This window comes from Hyalella azteca, unplaced genomic scaffold, assembly GCF_000764305.2.
Source record: "Hyalella azteca isolate HAZT.00-mixed unplaced genomic scaffold, Hazt_2.0.2 contig16871, whole genome shotgun sequence".
NCBI lineage: Eukaryota > Metazoa > Arthropoda > Malacostraca > Amphipoda > Hyalellidae > Hyalella > Hyalella azteca.
In genome coordinates, this window is record NW_025946678.1 from 9,495 (window position 1) to 30,542 (window position 21,048).

At 41.1% G+C, this 21,048-nt stretch overlaps 1 protein-coding gene across 1 annotated transcript; it reads right to left on the reverse strand.

Moving 5' to 3' along the window:
- Nucleotides 1–6,418: 6,418 nt before the first annotated feature.
- LOC108671561 (sterol regulatory element-binding protein cleavage-activating protein) lies at nucleotides 6,419–20,811 on the reverse strand. Its single transcript, XM_018159118.1, has 10 exons — nucleotides 20,570–20,811; nucleotides 19,760–19,928; nucleotides 19,067–19,441; nucleotides 18,688–18,824; nucleotides 16,176–18,227; nucleotides 14,122–15,388; nucleotides 13,014–13,650; nucleotides 12,237–12,402; nucleotides 10,784–10,976; nucleotides 6,419–9,503 (listed from the first exon to the last, which is right to left on the reverse strand). Exons 1-10 carry the CDS (start codon nucleotides 20,707–20,709, stop codon nucleotides 9,327–9,329), a joined length of 5,313 nt encoding a protein of 1,770 aa, XP_018014607.1. The 5' UTR covers nucleotides 20,710–20,811; the 3' UTR covers nucleotides 6,419–9,326.
- Between the last annotated feature and the right edge of the window lie 237 nt (nucleotides 20,812–21,048).

The following is a 21,048-nucleotide window of genomic DNA, read 5'->3' on the forward strand; positions in this document are numbered from 1 at the left end:
GGTAGAGTCTGGTAGATTTATAGGACATAAAACTAGTAGATCTATTGATAGTGCTGTGCACTGTGCTATCAGCTACATATCTGTTATGTGACTTTCAATGTTTAGAAGATCTGCATTCCTGAAGTGTTTTTGTATATTGAAGCAGTTAAATGGTCAATATTTAGCTCATTACCTTGCTCCATACAAACTTTACAAAGCTAATGAATAGACTTACCAATAATTGTTTACCCAAAAATCCCTAAGTGGTAAACACTACCTTGGCCTGTTGTCCATTATTGAAGGCAATAAGTGCCCTTTTTAGCCATCCATTATGATCCATATACTGTTATTGTTAGTTAGGCTAATTGCAACATAAAAAATACCACTTCAAAAAGACAAAAAAGTTGAAAAAATCAAAAAAATCAAATAAATCAAAAAAATCGTGAAAAAATATAAAAAATCATTGATTTTTTATTTTTTTAAAAAAATCAAAAAAATCGCCAACCCTGCAATTGAATAACCTGACTTACCAGAGTTATTAAAGGCCATGGGGCAAGTGAATCCTATTTACAAATTGTGATTTTAACTAGTATTATAGTTGTACTGACTAGCAGCAAGGTAATTTAGATAAATCACAAATCTTAGTCATAATTTTTGGTAAAACTTTAGATTAAGTGCATCCAAAAAAGGGTGTTTTTTTTAATTATATGTTTTTTGAGGTGTAGATAAAGAATCTGAAATCTGTTTTTGGCAGTCGGCATCGGAAAACCGATTTTTTCCCCTAGGCTCTAATTCGTAAAAAAATAGGCAAAAATTGGCAAAATCGGCAAAAAAACATAACCTAACCATGGTTGCATGCAATGTCGTGGTTGCAAGAGTATATGGGTCACCGAGGCTAAGTTAAAAACGCTATATATAAATCCACAGATATTGGGGCCAAGATTTAACTTGCATTTTATCTTAGAAAATATTTTAAAAATTGGTTTTCTGATGCTGACCGCCAAAAACGGATTTCAGATTCTTTATCTACACCCCCAAAAACATAATAAAAAAACACCCTTTTTTAGGATGCACTTAATCTAAAGTAATACCCAATTTTTAATTAAGATTTGTTTTACAATTCAATTAAATTCTATATGTGCTGCCATTAAAAATGAGCATCATAGGAACAAAGGTGAAATTGTCATCCACACATCCCAAATTGAATGATAATGAATGGATTTGGTAGGTATTTTATTAATCCCGTTTAAGTATGCGAATGGAAATGCTGCTCCTATTTCAGAATATGTTCTTGAATACGTACAGTCAATACACTTGTGAAAACTACCATAATACTTAAGAGGCACGGTTTCTACCATACTAGCATAACAGTAATACAAATCCATAATAATACAGTACTTATATACCAAAATATTAAGGTTGGCAATGCCATACTACCGGCATTATCAACGTCAACCAAAAACAACCATAAGACAGAAAAAAAGTCAGTTGCACATTTGCTGTAAAGGTGTATGTGAATTTGCCCCCTTAAATAGCTTTTGCTGTTTTGCAGTGTGCAACAGGTTAAACTCTTATTAGAAAAGAAATGTTGGCACTGAAGAAATAGGCCCATGGCCTGTTGCTGATTCTTGTACTTTGCCTGACTTGATTCACAAGGACAAAGGATCTCTGGATCTGGCCTTTGGGACCCATCTTTCCATAACTGACAATTGATTGTGAATTTGTGATAGCTGCTGGACTGATTGCATGGTCTGTAAGGTGCTAGGCATTTCAAGACTGAACATAGGCTATGCTCCTGCATAGCTTTCTCTAGTCTGTTGTTCTTATTGGTGGGTGGTGTGATTTGTTATTAATTCATAAATGTTAATTTCTTGTGTTTGATTTTGAGATGAATGGTTAACGAATTAATACTTAGTCATTCTCATAAGTGGCAATGGCAAACTGGCAAACCAGAGATTTTTATGGAATCAGTTCATTTTTAATTCCTCATTTAGGCTCCTCAATATTTAAACCAATTTTTTATGTATGATAAATTGATAATGCTGGTATCCATGATACTTTACTGGTCTACTTATACTTATAGTCCTACTCAAAATTGAACTTGAGGGAGAGTCTAAACAGCTCTCTGCTTTGCCTGGTCTTGCCACTATGCCAGATCTCTCTTTAAAGCTGATCTCGCACAAAAGCTTTAAACCCATTTCTTGACTATTAAGTATGATAATGCTGGTATCCATGATACTTTACTTTACTGGTCTACTTATAGGACTAAAAAATGAACTTGAGGGAAAGTCTAAAAAACTTTCTTCTTTGTCACTAGGTGTGACCTGAAGTGTTGCAAGTTGCAAGTTTGCAACCTTCATTCTTGATTCTTTCAAAATTCAAATTTCAAGTGCAACTTTAATCCCTCGCCTCAATTCCCTGATTTCCCTCCTATTTTTATCCTTTCTATCTTGACTAAAATTTTTGGATCAAAAAAGCAACGGAGTTTGGAGGTGGATTGAAGATAGGCTAAATGGCTAATAGGTATAGCTAGGCATAGTGGCAAAGCAGAGAGTTTTTTAGACTCTCCCTCAAGTTCATTTTTGAGTCCTATAAGTAGACCAGTAAAGTATCCTGGATACTAGCATCATCATACTTAAGAAATTGGTTTAAATCTTGGGTAAATGAGGAAATTGAAAATGAACTGATTCTAAAAAAGCTGTGGTTTGCCACTATGTAGCTAGGTATGAACATACTGATTATTTAGTGACAAACCAGAGATTTTTTAGAATCAGTTCATTTTTAATTTTCTCATTTACTCAAAATTTAAACCAATTTCTCAAGTATGATAATGCTGGTATGGTATCTATGATACTTTACTAGTCTACTTACAGGACTCAAAATGAACTTGAGGCACAGGCAGTGAGTAAAAAACTCTCTGCTTTGCCACTATGTTAAAATTTAGAAAAAACATGATTTTTGTTGTAACTGTTACATCGCGGATGCACATAGGACCTAATAATAGGCTAATATAATACCTAATAATAATGAATGAACCATGATTTTTAGAATTTCATCCTGTCAGGAGGACTGAGTATGACTATGAGTCTATGAGTACTAATTATCTGTTATTATCAATCATAATGAATGTAATGTCTGGACTAAGTGAGTACTGATAACCTGACATGAGGACAGAATCAAAGCTCAACCGACATCATAGCATGGCCATGCCCACGGCAAGAGTGATTGACCATACGTCCATACCTACCTAGCCTAAGTGAAATTTGAATCAGACGAGTTACTGTGATCGCAACTAATCACACGAACTGACGAAGTATTGTTGAGGTTAGCAGGGGCCAGGGAATAGGGTGCAAACTGCTTGTCAAAGAAGAAAAAGTAACAGCTTTTTACTAACTAATTATTAACGTCCACCTCACGGCATATTTTTCACTCCACCATTCACGAAGTCTGACTGGCGAATGAAAATTTACTGCATGCCGGTGCGGATTGCGGATACTTCTATTTTTTTTTTAATTTGATTTGAAGGCTTCGGGTATGCTGGTAGCACACCTCCCAGCCTGAGCACAACTGGGATTTTGGTCACTTCACTTCACTTGTTGGTTCTACTTTAGTTTTTATTTAATTTTAGCACTTCCACCAGCCAGTGTGGCAGTAAATTGTAAAGAGAGAAAGAGATGGATTAATTAGGCTTTGAAAAACTTTATAGCCTGGTCACCATATTGCAGCTTAGCAAATATTGACCCAGATGACGAATGGCAGCAGTGCGTCTCCTTGTTGGGGCGTCCCCACCGCCGAGAGCTGAGATAAGATCCCATTGTAGTGAGAGGCCTTCCAGTCTTGAGCGGAATTCCCTTCGTTGGTTGGAAAATTGTGTGCAGTGCAGAATGAAATGCTCAATTGTGTCCTCCACATTACATACTGAATAGTTACTTGAATTGGCCAAGTTGAATCTTGCCAAATGAGCGTAGACACCAGCATGTCCCAGGCGCAGGCGTGACACAGCACACTCAACTGAGCGTGGCAGCACTCCGTAATCAACAAAGGCTATTTCAGGTCCCAAACTTCTTCGAAAGGTCCCCTTGCCTGTTTCTAGCACGTCAGCTGCCCATTGGCACGTCCATTCTTGTACCGTGAGAGACTTCATGGAACAGATCCACTCCTCAAAACACAGCTGAGATCTTGCTGAACGGTTGTTAGAATGTGCCAAATTTGCTACTCTGTCTGCAACCTCGTTTCCATGAGCACCACTGTGGCCTCTGACCCAGCAAAGCACCACCCTGTTGACAAGTTCCTTCACCAGCATCAGCTTCTGTATCTCAAAGATAATTGTGCGGTATGAATGTCCAGATGAGTTGGATAAAAGCTGCAGAGCACACCTTGAATCTGTCAGAATTAGGATTGACTCCTCCTTCAGAGACCCATCTACGGTGGCAAGTTGCAAGGCCTTGTGTAAAGCAAACAGCTCCGCACCAAGAACCGTGTGCTCCTGCCGGAGCAACCAACCAGTTGCCAACTTGGTTGAAGGAACAAAAAGTCCAGCTGAAACAGACCCATCTTGAGACTTTGAGCCATCAGTATAAATTTGGATATGTCTTGGATCTGTCTCTTATACACATCTAGATGTGTATAAGAGACAGCATTAGATCTGCCCCTGGCATCCCACAGAGGAGAATGGGCATTGAAGTCTCCAACAGCCACAAAGCTGTCACCAAGTTGAGATAGATAAAAATTAATTTCATCATGGGCTACATTATTACCTGGATTATAGAAATTACCAATAGCAATCCATCCTAGTGCTGTGTTGATCTTTAAAGACTGAAATTCAAGATTGGAACCTCCTGGAAATACCGGAATATCAAACTGTTGCTGTTGAAGATCTCTCCGAACTAAAATTGCCATGCCACCCCTAAATGCATTTTCCCGATGTGACCACATTCCAGAATAACCAACGAAAGAAGGCTCGTGGACTCCCAACCAAGTCTCACAAAGGCATACAACATCTGGCTTTTCTCTATATAGATAAAGCTTTATTTCCGTTAGTTTCCCACGCAGGCCGTGACAGTTTAGTTGCACAATCTCCAAGCCCAGCTCCCTTCTAGGAGGACGGGTCAAAAGCTGAGTCTTCAGTCTATAACTCATTGAGATAGTTCTCTACCACTTGCAGACTTGCCCTTGCCTCGCCCCCTAGAGCGTCCACCTTGTTTACGACATCACTATGTTATGTTATGTTATGTTAAGTTGACTCCCTCGAGAGCTGCTAAAGACGCTGAAGTGGCGAATGAATGATCCATAGAATGCCGCGGAAGACGGCTTCCGCAAATTCAACGAGTATTAACGTTGCGTTTTGGACAATCATTTGCATGCTTGGTGTTGTTGTTGTTGTGGTTCCCAGGTCTCATTTTTATAAGAAAACCCCCTCGCGCAAGTACGACACCACCGACAGGGGGTAGCTCCAGAGCTGTAGAGTCGAGGTTATGTAGTGGTGTTGTCTGAGATCCTGCCAGAGCGGACATTCCAGGAGAATGTGAGTGATTGTGTGGAGAGCTCTCTGGCAGGATGGGCAGGTGTCTGTATCTGATTGGCCGATTCTGTTTGCGTATGTTTGTAGTGAAGAGTGGTGGCCGCAGCGCAGCCTGGCTGGGTGTACTCTCTCCAGTCTAGAGAGCTGGGTTTCTGTGCTGCTTATGTCAGGTGGTGGGTGTCCAAGGAATTTGTTGTTGCCGGCCAGCTCCAGCGTTCTAAGTGTCATAATTGTGTGTGTTTTTTTTGTGCTGGTGTTGCCTTGGGGTTGGGATACTGTGTTTAGTATGTTGGTATAGTATCTGTGTGGGGTTTGCTCTATTTGTCTGTGTGTAGGTGGGTGGTCGCGTAACTGTGTTCCTCACATGTCGAGGTGTGCTTTTATGGGAAGTATTTTTGTTTCTGCATGAAGGTGTTCAATGGGGGTGCTTTGTGTGCAGCCTGTGACTATCTGTTTGGTGTTGTTGATGATGGTGTGACATGCATGAACCATGTTGATCCTTATGTGAGTGATCATGTATGCAAATAATCGTGTGAGATTTTGGAGGTCCAACTCGTGTATCTACAGGCATCTGTCTCAGAGAATGCGACGTGATGAAATAGGTCAATCAATCACTTATTCAATGTAGTAAGCACTTTCCACTCGACGTCATGAAAACAATAGCTTAACGCATATCAGAAATATTGCCATATTCTGTCTAATCAAAGTAGTTATTTCAGTGTTAATACGCTTTTGGTAAAGACAGCATTGTAAAATTGTTACGTAGAATGGCTGAATTCAGAAACGCGTTAAAGTGATCAATCGCTGCTTCCTTTTCCAGGTATTCTAACATGATCGGAAGAACTCGTGACGTTACATCACATTTATTCTTTCGTAAAAAAAAAACAAAGACATACAAGGTTAAAATCAAACAAAACAATGAAAACTAAATTTACCAACAACTTTCAATGCTCAAGAAATTGTACATCTGACATTTGAGAAGACGCTATTTACAGCAAAAGTAGAAAAAATAATTGCCATTCATTTGACTTTTTTTTACAACTGAATATCCTTGGTTTGCCTCCGAAATACATTTAGAAAAGCTGAACTATGTACAAGTTCATAAGAAACGTGCTTAGAGTTTATTGGACGGCACGATTTCTACACTCAGAGAAAAGAGACTTTGTCTAAACAGCGACGCACTTTTTGCCCAAGTGTTGGTCATGCTGACCAAATTTGGCACAGCAGATATCAGTGCTATGTGCAGATTGTGTTCGTAAAACATGATCCATTAATTTATCCAAGTAATATCAGTCTATCATTTTGTAATCACATTTCTAAAGCCTTTTAACAAGGCTACATTTTACGTAGGAAGCAACTCAAATCAATATTACAGATTGTCTTCGGTCTCAGAAGCCTCCAGTTCCAATGTAAACAATAAAAATTCTAAACAATCACCCTTAAATCTTCGATCTATTGAAAAAGTGGAGGTTAACCATAACCTCGGTTAACCCTTGTAGAACGACGGCAGGTTACCAGGCCTGTTTAACCTTCGCATTGAGTTAACGAATATCATTGTTCCAGCGAATATCTCTCGCTAACCCTTGCCAGGAATGAATATCATTAACATTTTATTATTCATAAGTAGAGTAAGGATTCACTCACCGCCTACCGAGAGTAAATTATAGTAATCTATTTTTGTTAGCAAGTGTCAAACCATCAAAAAAGTAACTTCAAACCATAAAAATTAGTAACTCTGTCAGCCAATCACTGACGGCTTTTCAAGCAAAAACCATCAATCACAGACAAGAAATCAGGCGCTACGTGTACTTAGAGCACTACGTGTACATCAGGGAGTTATGATAGTACGGGACAGAAAACATAACCTGCCCAGAAACTATAAGCTATCCTAAAACAGAAACTTCTGGAATTAGAATTAAACTACAGCTGTAAGACATCTCAGTTTGTCTAGGTAAAGATATTTCTTCATTGAAATGTCATAAGTATTTTATGCCCAAGAAACTAAGAGTAGCTTAGAACTTTCATAATATCACATAGTACAGTCAGGACATAATGAGTTATTGCTCATACCATAGAATATACAGAATAGAACAGGCAGGCAGCCACTGGTGTCAAATAATTGAGCTAATCAACATAGAAGCCAGTGCAGCCGATTTCAGGCTGATTTGTACGCAGTAATTAGAATAACCTACTTAAATCGACAATTATATCGATAGTTAGAAAGCTTCCTTAAGTTTATGCCTACAATTAATATGTCTCATTATTTTAGCCTCGAGAAGGCACATCCTTTTTCACCTTTACACTATAAAACATAATTACAACATTAATGACGAAGTACCTTATCATGCTAATAACAACAGAACTGCATTCAAATTAAAAAAAATTACGAATATAACAACTCTTTTGTCACACAAATTGCAGCAAAATTCACAGGCGAACTCTCGTGTTCATTACTAATCATGATATCACGATGAAGGTTTGATATTACCTTAATGATTTGGTCTGGTTATTAGTCAATACGGAAAAGTTCTGCCACGCACGAATTCTGTGCTAATTATTTCTTTTGACACCCAATACGTTTAAAAAGTTATTAGAATAAGTAACTAGGAAGATTTTATTAGACAAATCGCCTAAAACAGGCATTAAAACCCACGTAACCAAGAAATAATAAAAACAGTTTTCGGAGAAATTGGAGCCCGATCTACATCCTGACATGATGATAAAAATGTATGAAAATATAATAATGATAAACATCAAAGAACTATTAAAGTCTAATCCTTTGTGTTATTCTCCTTAATGAATATAATGAACAAAAATCATCTTACAATGCAAAAAAAGAGAAGCTGAAGTTAATATTGAGAATCCTCAACCTAGCGCATTCCTGGCGCTGTGTCTATAAGGATATAAGATAATTTCATTGAAAATAATTTTTAAACACACAATAAACATGTCACAACCACATTGCCGTTTCCTTTCATTGTGTCGATTATGATTTCCGAGTGTTTCGTTGAAAAAAATGAAAACACAATATATACCTGTGAGAATAATGATCCAAACGATGCATTATTCAACACAGCGATCACGGTAGGCCCGAGTTGAATGAATGACGTTTCAACTAAATCGACTCTTCAATTCACGTTGTTCCAACTTCATTCTCCTCGAGGGAAATTTCCAAAAAATAAACAGTTCGCTCAAAATAATATATAAGTAATAAAGATCAGCTAGCGAGAATTGAGTTGCGGAACGTAAAATGGTAGATGCAAGTTTATTACTTGTCTCGAAGAGGACAGCATTAAAGCCAAGTAGAAGATCGTTATGAAATTACTTTGATATTCTTAGCTATATTATGGGTAAAAGCGAAGTCGGCATAAAATATGTGTCAGAGACCGACTGTGAAAAGTTGCACTATGAGGCGTGTCTCACAAATGAAAAAGATTAGATTGTTACGGATCTACTGTGTTAGAAATTGTTAGCTACTATTGTACAAATTATGTGTCAAACCAGCACAAAAGATGTGTCGTAGTCTGAGAGAGGCAACCAGCACCATAAAGGGTTTCTCTACAAATGATAAGGAGATTAATGTGACTTTAGGAGAATAAAATTAAATGATCTGAGAATCAGAAATAGGTGAGACGTTGATCAAATAGCTATGAACCTTTCAACCCTTGTGTGGGTCATTTTTACCCTTTACCCAGCCTCATCAGCCCATTATCCGGCCTCCTCAGTCCATTATCAAGCGTCTTAAGTCCATTTTCCAGGCTTCTAAGACCATTATCCAGCGTCCTAAGTCCATTTTCCAGCCTCTTAAGTCCCTTTTCCATCTGCCTCAATCCATTTTCTCAGCCACGGGCATCCTGACAGCCCTTAAGGAGGAGCCGTAATCGAAGATGACGGAGGCACCGACAGCGATGAGGTGTCGGGGACAGACGGAGTGTCCTGCGTCCCCCAGGGACACTTCCAGCACCTCGGTCCCCTGACTCACGTCCCACACACACAGGCGGTCCTGTGGCATAAGGGACACCAACATTAAATTGGAATTGTGACATTAATAAATATAATAAAGAGAAATGTTTGCGAGACCGTAGAGAATGTCATCAAATTGGTGTAGAATTAACAAATAAAAATAATGTAGAGAAGAAAGTGTGTCAGCCGCATAATGTAGAGAACAGGGTTCGTACCGGTATTAAGAAAAAAATTTCATGACTTTTCCAAGACTCTCCATGACCATCAATATAATTTTCCAAGACTCGTATACGACAGGATTAGCATCACTGAAAAACTAACCGTGCATATTCTATCATCTCCTGCAGTTGATAAATAGCAAACGTGTAAATGCATAGCTCTTCATTATATTCAAAGGTGACATGGCACTTCAAAGCTGCTTCCCCCATATTTGACACACCGAAATCTTTCGAGCACAATGTACATATCGCCACACCTTCATGCTTTAGATGGCGAGCAAGCCAGTCACGATAAGGTTCTATTCTCAACCACAAGTCATGAAATTCACACTTTCCAATCATGGTGATGTAGAAAATAGAAATTGAACGCTGGAGGTGGAACGCTGCCACAGCAGATCAAAAAGCTGTCGAATGCAACTGAGCTCGGTGGCCGAGCTCACGTGATTGGTTCTCCAATCAAAACGCAGGAAACAAGAGACTGCACAAACAGTAAACGCACGCAACACAGAAAAACACTTCATTTTTTCTTCTTCCATTTGTAAATTCCATGACTTTCCATGACCTGGAATGAAATCCCATTACTTCCCAGCCCTGGAAAATAAAAAATCAAATTTCACGACTTTCCAGGTTTTCCACGACCGGTACAAACCCTCAGAGAAGATTGCCAGCAGTGCGATATTATCAGCAACTTAATAAAGAATTTACAAATTATCACCAGGAAAAATTACATCAAATTAATGCAGTCCTTATAACATCATTAAATTAACAGAAGAACATCATCAGTAGAGTGGGATCACCTGTTTGGTAGTCAGCACGACCACAATCACCCGTTTGGCGGTCAGCACAACCACCAACACCCGTTTAGTGGTCAGCATGACCATCATCACATGTTTGGTACCGTAGTCAGCATGACCATCATCACCTGTTTGGTGGTCAGCATGACCATCATCACCTGTTTGGTGGTCAGCATGACCATCATCACCCGTCTGCCAGTCAGCATGACCATCATCACCTGTTTGGTGGTCAGCATGACCATCATCACTCGTCTGGCAGTCAACATGACCATCATCACCTGTTTAGCGGTCAGCATGACCACCATCACCTGTTTAGCAGTAAGCAGCAGTTTGGAGGTCAGCATGATCATGCTGCCGAAGAAAGTATCCGTGAGGTGGACCGTGGTCAGGAGATGGCCCTGGAAGCGCTCCCAGACAGCCAGGCGGTCGTCGGCGGCCATGCTGATCAGGTACGACGATGACGTCACGATGGACAGCACGGCACCCGAATGGCCACACACGCTGCAAAAAAATAATAATTCATACATATCTGTTCAATTCATAATTAATACATAACTGTTCAATTCATACATATCCGCTTCATTCATACATATCTGTTCAAGCAATAGTACTTTCCTTGAAGATCTTAAATATACAAAGTAGAAACGACGAATTGCTAGCAATTTTCACGAGAAGTTCAAGAATTTCAGTCGAAAAACTTGAGTCTGTTTTATAGTTTGTCTGCCAGATATATGAAAGCTTTTATCTTAGGCACGAATTTGAATAAGTTTACGATCTAACAACATACATACGCATTGGCAATTTTTCGACACAATAGCCTTCCAAAACGAATTTCTAACCAACATTATTCTTTTGTTTATAATTATATAATGTTTAGGATATTATATTGCATTATGATTCTTATTATCAAGATCATTATTTCAAACCAATTTGCGGTGACGACTCAGGTGTCCGTTTTAAACATTTTATATAAAATTACCATCTTATATAAATGAATGTATCAGGAAAATCACATTCCTAGCTTATTATTCAAGTTAAATTAGACAAGAACTATGCATGATGGTATCCTCAATACGAGTATTTTTTTTTCGATGGGTATGCCTGGGCTGCAGTATCAGGCAATTTTTTAACATTGTCTTCTTTTTGCAATAAATTTCACTTATTTCGTTCACCTGAACAACTGAAATTTTCAAAATACACTGGGGCGCCCACACATCAAAATTTCCAAAAGGCACAGGCGCGCCAGTCTCACCTGTAGACACAAGGGCGCCAGTCTCTCCGGTAGACACAGGGGCGCCAGTCTCACCTGTAGACACAGGGGCGCCAGTCTCACCTGTAGACACAGGGGCGCCAGTCTCACCGGTAGACACAGGGGCGCCAGTCTCACCTGTAGACACAGGGGCGCCAGTCTCACCTGTAGACACAGGGGCGCCAGTCTCTCCTGTAGACACAGGGGCGCCAGTCTCGAGTGTAAACACAGGGCACCAGTCTCGCCTGTAGACACAGGGGCACCAGTCTCGCCTGTAGACACAGGGGCGCTAGTCTCACCTGTAGACACAGGGGCGCCAGTCTCACCTGTACACAGGGGCGCCAGTCTCACCTGTAGACACAGGGGTGCCAGTCTCACATGTAGACACAGGGGCGCCAGTCTCACCGGTAGACACTGGGTCGCCAGTCTCACCTGTAGACACAGGGGCGCCAGTCTCACCTGTAGACACAGGCGTGCCAGTCTCACCTGTAGACACAGGGCGCCAGTCTCACCTGTAGACACAGGCGCCCGTTGCCAGGTCCCAGACGCACAAGGTGCCGTCCTGGGCACCGCTGGCGATGATGGCGCCCTCGAGACTCGTGCTTTGCTCCTCCCGAGGCGTCGAGTCGCGTCTTCGAACAGTCGAGTAATTATCGTCCTCATAAATGCTGAGAGGTCCTGGAAATAAAGACCAAAATTAACAAAAATTTCGAAGTTTTCTTCCTCAACTGCTACTCCAGAAGTTAATGCATTTGTTGCCTAGAAAAAAGTCAAAATTTAAGCATGTTTGAAGTGTCACATGTAGTACGTTGAACGTCAAAATACGGCACTAAGACAAGATAAAATAAATAAGGTACCTAAGTTCCAACAAATAAATGGTACCGAAGTTGGATCACATAAAACAAGGCGCCACCGTGTGAACTCTTATTAGCAGAGCCCCTAAATTCGAACAAATAAAATAAGGCGCCCACTTTAGAATTAATCAAAAAAGGTCCCATTATTCCATCATATAAGACATCACAGTACGTATAAGAAATAATTTGGCACTACATATAATGTGGAACCAACGTTCTAACACATATAATGAAGCGCAAAAGTTCGAATATAAGGAAAACTGCACCGAAGTTCGAATAAATAAAGAATATAACTCAGTACTCACTGCAGTGAGTAACAGAGAGCGCATATTCTCGTCGACGAAAACGTGAAGTCACGGACGGACAGACGGGCATGGATTGCACAATAGTGCATTTTTTCCATAAATGACAAAATGCGCTAAAAGCGGCACTAACCGTCCATCCGCAACACGGCGGCGCCTTCATGCCTGCAGTCCCCGACAGCGTCCCCCAGCGTGGCACACGTCACGGGTCCCAGATGACCATGCAGGGTGAACAAGCAGTCACCCTCACAGGTGAGCACCTTCAGGGTGTGGTCCAACGAACCAGTGATCACCCTACTAGTGTCACTACGCAGGACACTGATGGACTGGTGGTGAGCTTTGTTCGTCGTGAACCGCGTCAGTTGCAAGACGTATCCGTCATTGTCTATCGGCGCGGTGATACCATCGGCCGCGATACCACTGGTCGGGACACCATTGGTCGCGATGCCATCGCCAGAGATACCACCACCGGCAAGGTTACTATCATCACCGACATACCGACGATGTTCACTAATTGTAGAGGGAAAATTGTTCTCGTAGCTGCTGCCGCGCCTGTGTTTCCGATAACTGGTAGATGATAAAGATGAAGGTGGTTCTGCTCTAGGTTCCTCTTCATGAGGCTGGCAGGATGATGGTACTGTATAGCTTACGTCTATTGAGTAGTAATCTATTGAGCCGGAAAGTCGAGCTGCCACGAGTCTGCTGCCGGTGCTGCTGCTACAAACTGTCATGGCCGTGACACCAGATCCCGAGCTGTTCTCCGTCGCGAACTACAACAAACGTTGTCATGTTTACGTAAACTAGCAATAACAAATTCAAAATATTCATTTTTATTAAATTGATTTGTTCACTTCACTGCAAGTTGTCTAAACGCGTGTGGAAATATTTTTCTCAAAAAAAGAGGCTTTACAAAAACAACCATGCGTCCATCTAAAGGAGTATATTTATGTAAAATTATTTTGTCAAGCAGACTGCGTGAGTATTATTATAGCAGAAAGCCTAGCGATTCAATATCGGCAGTATTTTTTGAAAAAATTTATCATAACTAATTTATAATTGACTGAACAGACGTTTAGGAAATTGAATGATCCCTTTGAATGATCCCAATCCACCCTTTGCCATCAAAGAATTTTTGCTCACACTGTCATTCGCCTGGAGCTTCCATAGCTACGTCATCCTCCCGTTTTACCTTAATTTGACTTGCCTTTTATAAAATAACAAAACGAATATTATAAACTAACCTTAAAATTGCCGGAATAGGCGTCCCACACTTCAATGGAGCCATCAGCACAGCCCACGAAAACGATCCCTTCGTGGCAGTGCAGCGACCACACAGCAGAGGCGCCGACAGATGCCCCGTCGCACGAGTAACCAGCGAGCGCGGTGGAATTTTTCCCAAATCTGTCTTTTGTTGTAGAATTAGAAGCAGGACGAACTTGATAATTTGTGTTGCTAGGACCTACAAACAGCGGAGGGTTGCCCGCACTTAGGTTTCTACGGTGAGTCTTGGCAGTATTTTGAAGTGTTGGATGAGGGGGAGTTTGTGTAAAAGATGAGCGGGTAGAGAGATACGAGGGGCTTACGGGAGGGAGAGATGTTCTTGAAGGTTGGGGAACACACTGTGGTCCAACTGCGGTCGCCATATGGGGGACTGCATCAGATGTGGGCCCATGTGACCCTAAAAAGAAGTTAGGGGTCTCTAAACTATGTGTAGATGAGTGTGAAAGGTTAGGCGTCTCTATACTTGGTGTATATGAGTGTGGAAGGCGGTTAAAAGGCTCTAATGTATTTCTAGTATTGGCATACGGAGAAAAAGATGAATCCTGTACATGCTGTGGAGAGCTTGGTGGTGAACCAAGAGATTGAGACAAGGGCGGTACCCATGACGGATACTGCAAGTTATTAGGTGAAGACAGAGATCGATTAATGTTACCAATTTGATGCTTTTGTGAACGTTCTTTTCCTCTAGGTGTAGAAGATGCATTAAAATCAAGTCCTGGCGAATTACGAATTTCTTCAACATTTGTGAATTGCTCGTGTTGAGTGCTAGAAGTGTTGAGACTCGTAAACCCATCCGTGGAAGTCAGAGTAACTAGATTTGATGATGAATGATCATTCACCGGCTTTGATTTTCGTGACCGAGAGTCACTAAGTGAATGAATGAATGTGGTCGAATTACTCCCACCATAAGCTATTGTGGTGCCTGTATTAACAGGTATTGGGTCAGTAATAGGCACAGGTACTGAGCTCTGGGAGTTGATTTGTGGTGATTCTTCGGGACGGAAAGTTCGATCAACTTGACCAACATTGAACGATTGTGCCGCAACATCAACAACATCAGGGTTGGTAATGGTGCTGGGGAAAGCTTTCTTGCACCCGTACATCGCAGGGAAATCTGTTCTAATGCTCAATGGAGATGATGAAACAACCGATGGTGACTGCACGCACGTCTCGTTCGGTGCTCCCGAGTTTAGTTGGCTAGGAAGCTGCCATATACAGCCTGGAGGACTGTAAAAAAATGGACAAGGCTGAAAAAACGCATTCAAATTTATAACAAATAACAATCAATATAAATGTAAAACAATCAATACCGAATGATAATTTTTAAAATGGCGAACATGTATTAGGATTTTGTATTGAAGGATAAATAGTATTTTATTTCAGGTGAATCTCAGAAGATTTTGCTGAGAAACAAGACAACATGGCAAGAAACGTTTCCATTAATTTCATTCAATGAAATATATTTGTCCTATACATTTTTGCGTCGTGATTCACGGAATTTTTTACAGACTATAATTTCACTTGATAAGAATTCACATAATCTCGACTGCAAATGGTTGACTAACATCACAAACTGAGCGTTTCAGGACAACCGAAAAACAGATTCGTGTAATTCTGCACACATTAAAATAATACATTATTTAGAATTCTGAAGTGCGACCGGCAAGGAAATTGACATAAAGGAAGCTCTTGACATAAATACACGTAGTAAATATTGAGGTAAAGACCTATTTGCACACATTTTCTGTGTTTTTCTTAATACTTAGGAAAAGATTAGTTGTAGACCATGCAAAGGTCTTTATTTGGGCTTGGAACGGAAGAGCAAAGCTGGATAACTTGTGTTAAACTGTGTCAGAATTTGAAGCTCGGTTAGTGTGTGCACCGTACATGTTTCTTCGAGATCTGAACAGAGATTAGCCAATATATACTGAATATACACTTATAATAGATTGCTTCTACTGCGTTCGTTCAAAAATCAAATCAGAACCTCAAACGCTAAACTAAAAAAACTCACTGCTCTGCATAGGCAGGCAACTCAGGGAGAGACCGGGGCGACCCAGACTCGTAATCGGAGCTATGATCTTCATGATGTACAAGCACATCTTTGGTACGGCTGATGGTGGCCAGGCACTCTGAGGTTACAGGGTCCCAGGTCTTGATGACGCCACTGAGGCACGCTGATGCCACCACGGAGCCGTCACTACAGACACATTCTATCTCGGAACTGTGGCCCACGAGAGAAACGGGTACGCACTCCCCGATTATTTGGGCCCGAGCTTGTGGATGTTCACCCGTCCACCACTGTTCACGCCACTCCGCGTAGTGTCTGCTGCAGATGCAGCGGTAGAGCCAAATAAAACTGTACACCATGACCCCAAGGGCAGGGATTGCAAGGATTCCCGTCACTATCATCTCCCCACTGCTGCTGGGGATGAACGGAGTTCGCCGACTTCCGTAGCGGTTCCCCAATCGAGGGGAGGACTTTGGGGGGCTATCACCCGACATCAGTGACACCCACCACCAGTCATTTTCGCTGACTGGGGACTGTGTGTGAACAGAGGCTTGAGGCTTCCATGGTTCAGTGTTGGGGTCTCCAGGATGATGCACCATGAGGGCTTCTTCAACACTCACTGGCACCGAGAGCAGGAGGGGAGGAAGGAGGCTAATGTACTCCCCTCGCAAGGTGATGTTATAATAGCCGAAGAGGGTAGGCCAATGTGTTTCAGGAAGGTATGAACTGACGTCAGGATGCACGTGGCGAAGAACTTCCGTCCAAGGCTTCTGAGATTTCTCAGGGAGTTTGAAGAGATGGGTTTTGTTAGTAGCACTTGATTTTCCATCAGCTGAATCAACCACAGACTCTTCGTGCTGCAGTACGTCATCGTGGTGTTGATATTTCTCTGCAAAATTCTCATAATTAAGGTCTTCATTGTACAATTTGTTTCCCTTGGAATCTTTCATTTTATTATACTTAGTGGGCAGAGATACTTCGTCGCCCCGAGCATTGCCTCTGCCATCATCCAACAGAAATTTCTCACTCGACTTTGTTTTGATGCTCCGAATCACAGATTCCAAACCAGGATTCGTCTCGGCTAATCGCTCCCACTGATCAATAATACCAGTAGTAGAGTAAATTATGAATGCAATCCAGCCAACAAAAGCACAAATAAACATTCGCTGGAAAGTCCTGTTGCCAGTGAGGCAATAAGTGAGCCTGAGGCGCTTGGGAACGTCCTTGACAGCCTTGGTGGGTTCTGACGACGGTGGGGCCACGCGGTCTTCACCTGGGAAGCTCCTCGATGAAGTAATGCGGCGGTGTAGGTTGGCGATTCCACTTCTTTTGTTCAGTGCCGAGTCTAAGTTAAGAGTTCGATGACGGCCGGACAAACGGGAAAAATTTGAGCGAATCCAGCCTCGGGAAAGCAGCATTTCCTGCTTCAGGTGTTTCTGTGAATCACGTAGTCGCTGTAGATCAAGGCTCAACACAGCTATGAAGAACACTAACTGCATGGAGAGGTCACAAAGCAGGACCAAGCTGCCATAAATACAAATCTCTTGCACGATCGGAATGAAGAGGAAGAAAGAAAGCGTCACTAAAGTGATCATGGTGAGGAAATATTTGGTGATGATCCAGCCTTCTCTGGCTAGCCCTCGAGCAACTCTAATCTTAACGTCCAAGTGCTGAGGAGTGGAGGCAATGGAGCGCATCAGCACCATGCTGTTCTCGAAGCCAACAAGCCCTGACAAGACAGGATAAACATACTTCCCCTGCGTGTGCAGGGGCTTAAGACCCCAATATGCACAAGTTCCAACCGCCAGACACAGAGAAGACACCAGCGTCACTAGGACAGTTATAGAGATGCCGAGCTTGCTATAGAGGATGTCTAGTTTCAGAAGAGAGAAGTAGACTGAAAAGAAAAGGCCACAGTACAGCAAAAAGATGAGCACTTCCCATAGCGAGAGCCGGCTTGGAAAATACAGGTGGATGATGTTTGGATCAGATGGCTGGTTGTCTTTGTGCAGGGGATATTTCCGAAGTAATTCTGATCGCAGTCCTTCAACAAATCTGTAATAAATCGCAAAAGTATAAATTATCAATCAAGTTTCAAGATCACAATAAAGGAAGAAATTATCATGAAATGATGACATTTTTCAAGATTTACGAGTAAACTCTGAAGAAGTAAATTTGATGCAGTTCTTTAAATGAAGTACTATTGCTTTGAGCTAATTGGTGAAGTGACTCAAGAAGAGTTAATATGATAATGGGGTAACGTACCCAAATTTTAAGACATCTTTCTTGGCTTTCAGAAAGTGAAATATAAATCAAGACAGACTGCAAATATTGAACACAAATAACACTAATTTCAGCTGTGATAAAACGGAGGTATTGCAATTGAAATGAATGCAAAATCTCTTAGTCCTAACAGTGCTGACAACTAACTTAGGATATACCCTAGATGGTTAGGATGAACGCATTCCTCACAATGAGTTCCGTGTTTTGTGGCAGCATAATACATGTGACTTACTCTTCATTATATCGACGCAGGGCGAGGGTAAGAGCGTATGTAACTACTTTTGGGTGGTCGTTGTTGAGGAGCCCCACTTCTGAAGCAGGCACTCCAAACAACACGTCTGCAACCCGACTCTCATCGTCGTGACCCGCCTGTATCAAAAGCACAAATTTTTAACAAACGGAATAAGTTCAATTCAAAATTTTTTAGTAATACAGAGTAAAATTAGGATATGATACTAGTGATTCAATCCTTGTACTCCATTGGCATATTTTATTTAAATAGGAGTGACCTTAGGCTTTGGATTATTTCAAACCTCCGCCAGCACCACAAAACACTAGGTGATTGAACATTTTTATCATGCGCTTATTTCGTGGTTAGCAGTAAGTCTTACCATCAATGACTTAATGGTGGTGAGCACGTGTGGATCATTTAAAAATTCATTCTTGTCTCTGGTCCACAGGTCAGCAGGAGAAAGAAGAAGACAGTTGAAGTTTGGTAATTTTCCACCTACGCCACCTTCCCCACGATGCTGCTTGGCCACGTCCTCTACAAGAAGACATTCAGAGCCCAGCCATGTTCCTGCGACCGTCTTATTAGGGCGCACCACACCCTCAGAGGAGGGGGAGCTGTGGAACTTATGGCGCCCATGCTCATAGTTGCTTAGGGCTTCGTACAGAGAAAAGACTGTGGCCAGGGGCCCTCTGTAAGAGTCGCTCACTGTCAGTGAGGAGTCATTCACTGGGCATACACTAGACCGGATAACAACCTGTGAACAATACACAACATTTAGAGAATTTAACGTCACATATTAAGGAGGTTCAGAGTTATCTTCAAGCACCCGATTGAAATCAATATCAACCTCAACATAGGCATGAAAAAACAATATATTATGTAAGCTTCAATATAAGTATGAGAAAATAAAATTTTGTCAGGACATTCCATGCTACCAAACTCATTCCAGAACAAAATCAAATTTAAAATTAATGATCACAAAATAGTGAAATAATATGCTGCACAAACCTTCTGACCAAGTCCATGCAGACATACCGGGTAGTGCATATCTAGTGAATGTATAAAGTAATACCTGCAAAATGTAGGCAATTGGAGCACCCTGGTACCAGAGAGGTGTGGGTGTGGGAGAGGGGCTTAGGCTGATGTGGCCTTCAGCAGGAGGAGGAATGCTGTAGTTGTGAGCAGGAGTTAGGTACTCTTGGGGCACGTGGCCAGGCAGCGGCAGATGGTACAGAGGTGAGCTGGGTTAAAAAGAGTCAAATCATCATAAATTTCAGTGATTAAATTTGTTAAATAACAGAAGCTCATAAGCTGACCAAATGGATAAAAATTCAGATCGTAATACTTAATATAAATTCTCCAAAATGCAGTTCCAGTTGTGCTTATAAATGTTCACCATGTAGTGCAACATCTTGGTATATGAACACCCAATGAGAGCAAATTAGCTCAACAACAAAATTACAATCTTGAGTCAAGATCAATCTCTAAGCATTTTAATCATAACAATAATAAACCACAAGCAAAGGCTGCTTAACACTCTTTACAACTAAAAATCAATGTTTTATCATATTTTGCATGCAAGTTGGTAGTGACATTTCAACCCATGGTTGAAAAATCCACCCATGTAATGGATGCTAAGAAGTATCATGTGATTGGATTGATTGAATTTAAATACAGATTATACCTACCTAATTCTGGAATATGACTGAGTTTGCAGCCTGTCTATCATTGATTCATGAACACCACATAGAATGTAGGTAGTAAATATATATATGGCTTATAAAACCTAGCTTTAAAGATGGCCTGTATCCTGTAAAGATGGCCTGTTATCTAAGAGTCTACCTGTATCCTGCTGAATACCAAGTTGGAATAAAATACTGACCTGAGAATAAGGAAAGCAATAACAGCAAGAAGGATGACTTTAATGGGGTGGGTGGCAACAAAGAGTCCGTAGCGATAGTAAGCCTGAGAAACAGCCTCAGGCAGGCCTCCACCTCCCCCTGAGTTCTGGTCTACTGACATCACCAACACTCCAAAAGACTTTCATTTACACCAAGTAAATAGCACTGGCAAATTTTCAGTTAAAAAACTTTATTTATCACTAGTATTTGACACTGACAAATCCTGCAAGCAACACATTTCAATTGCATAAACATCAAATATAGTATATATATACAATATTTAGCTGTATATATATATAAAGATCAAGCATCATAAGTAGATGTTAAACAACTTTTAGGTTAAACCAGAAGCTTAGTATATTAGAAGTTCTTAATTGCAACACATGGGAGAGGAGAAACTATTCTTTTTTTTGCAATTTTTTGAGCTACCATCAAATGGGGTAATAAGGGATGGTAGGGG

Excerpts from the sequence above, each read along its gene's own strand:
- LOC108671561 (XM_018159118.1), bottom strand. The coding sequence starts at position 20,709 with ATGTCAGTAGACCAGAACTCAGGGGGAGGTGGAGGCCTGCCTGAGGCT. Across the intron at positions 18,825-19,066 it reads CCACCATTAAGTCATTGATG|GCGGGTCACGACGATGAGAG; the intron begins GTAAGACTTACT and ends CTTTTGATACAG. Across the intron at positions 12,403-13,013 it reads CGCCGTGTTGCGGATGGACG|GACCTCTCAGCATTTATGAG; the intron begins GTTAGTGCCGCT and ends CTTTATTTCCAG.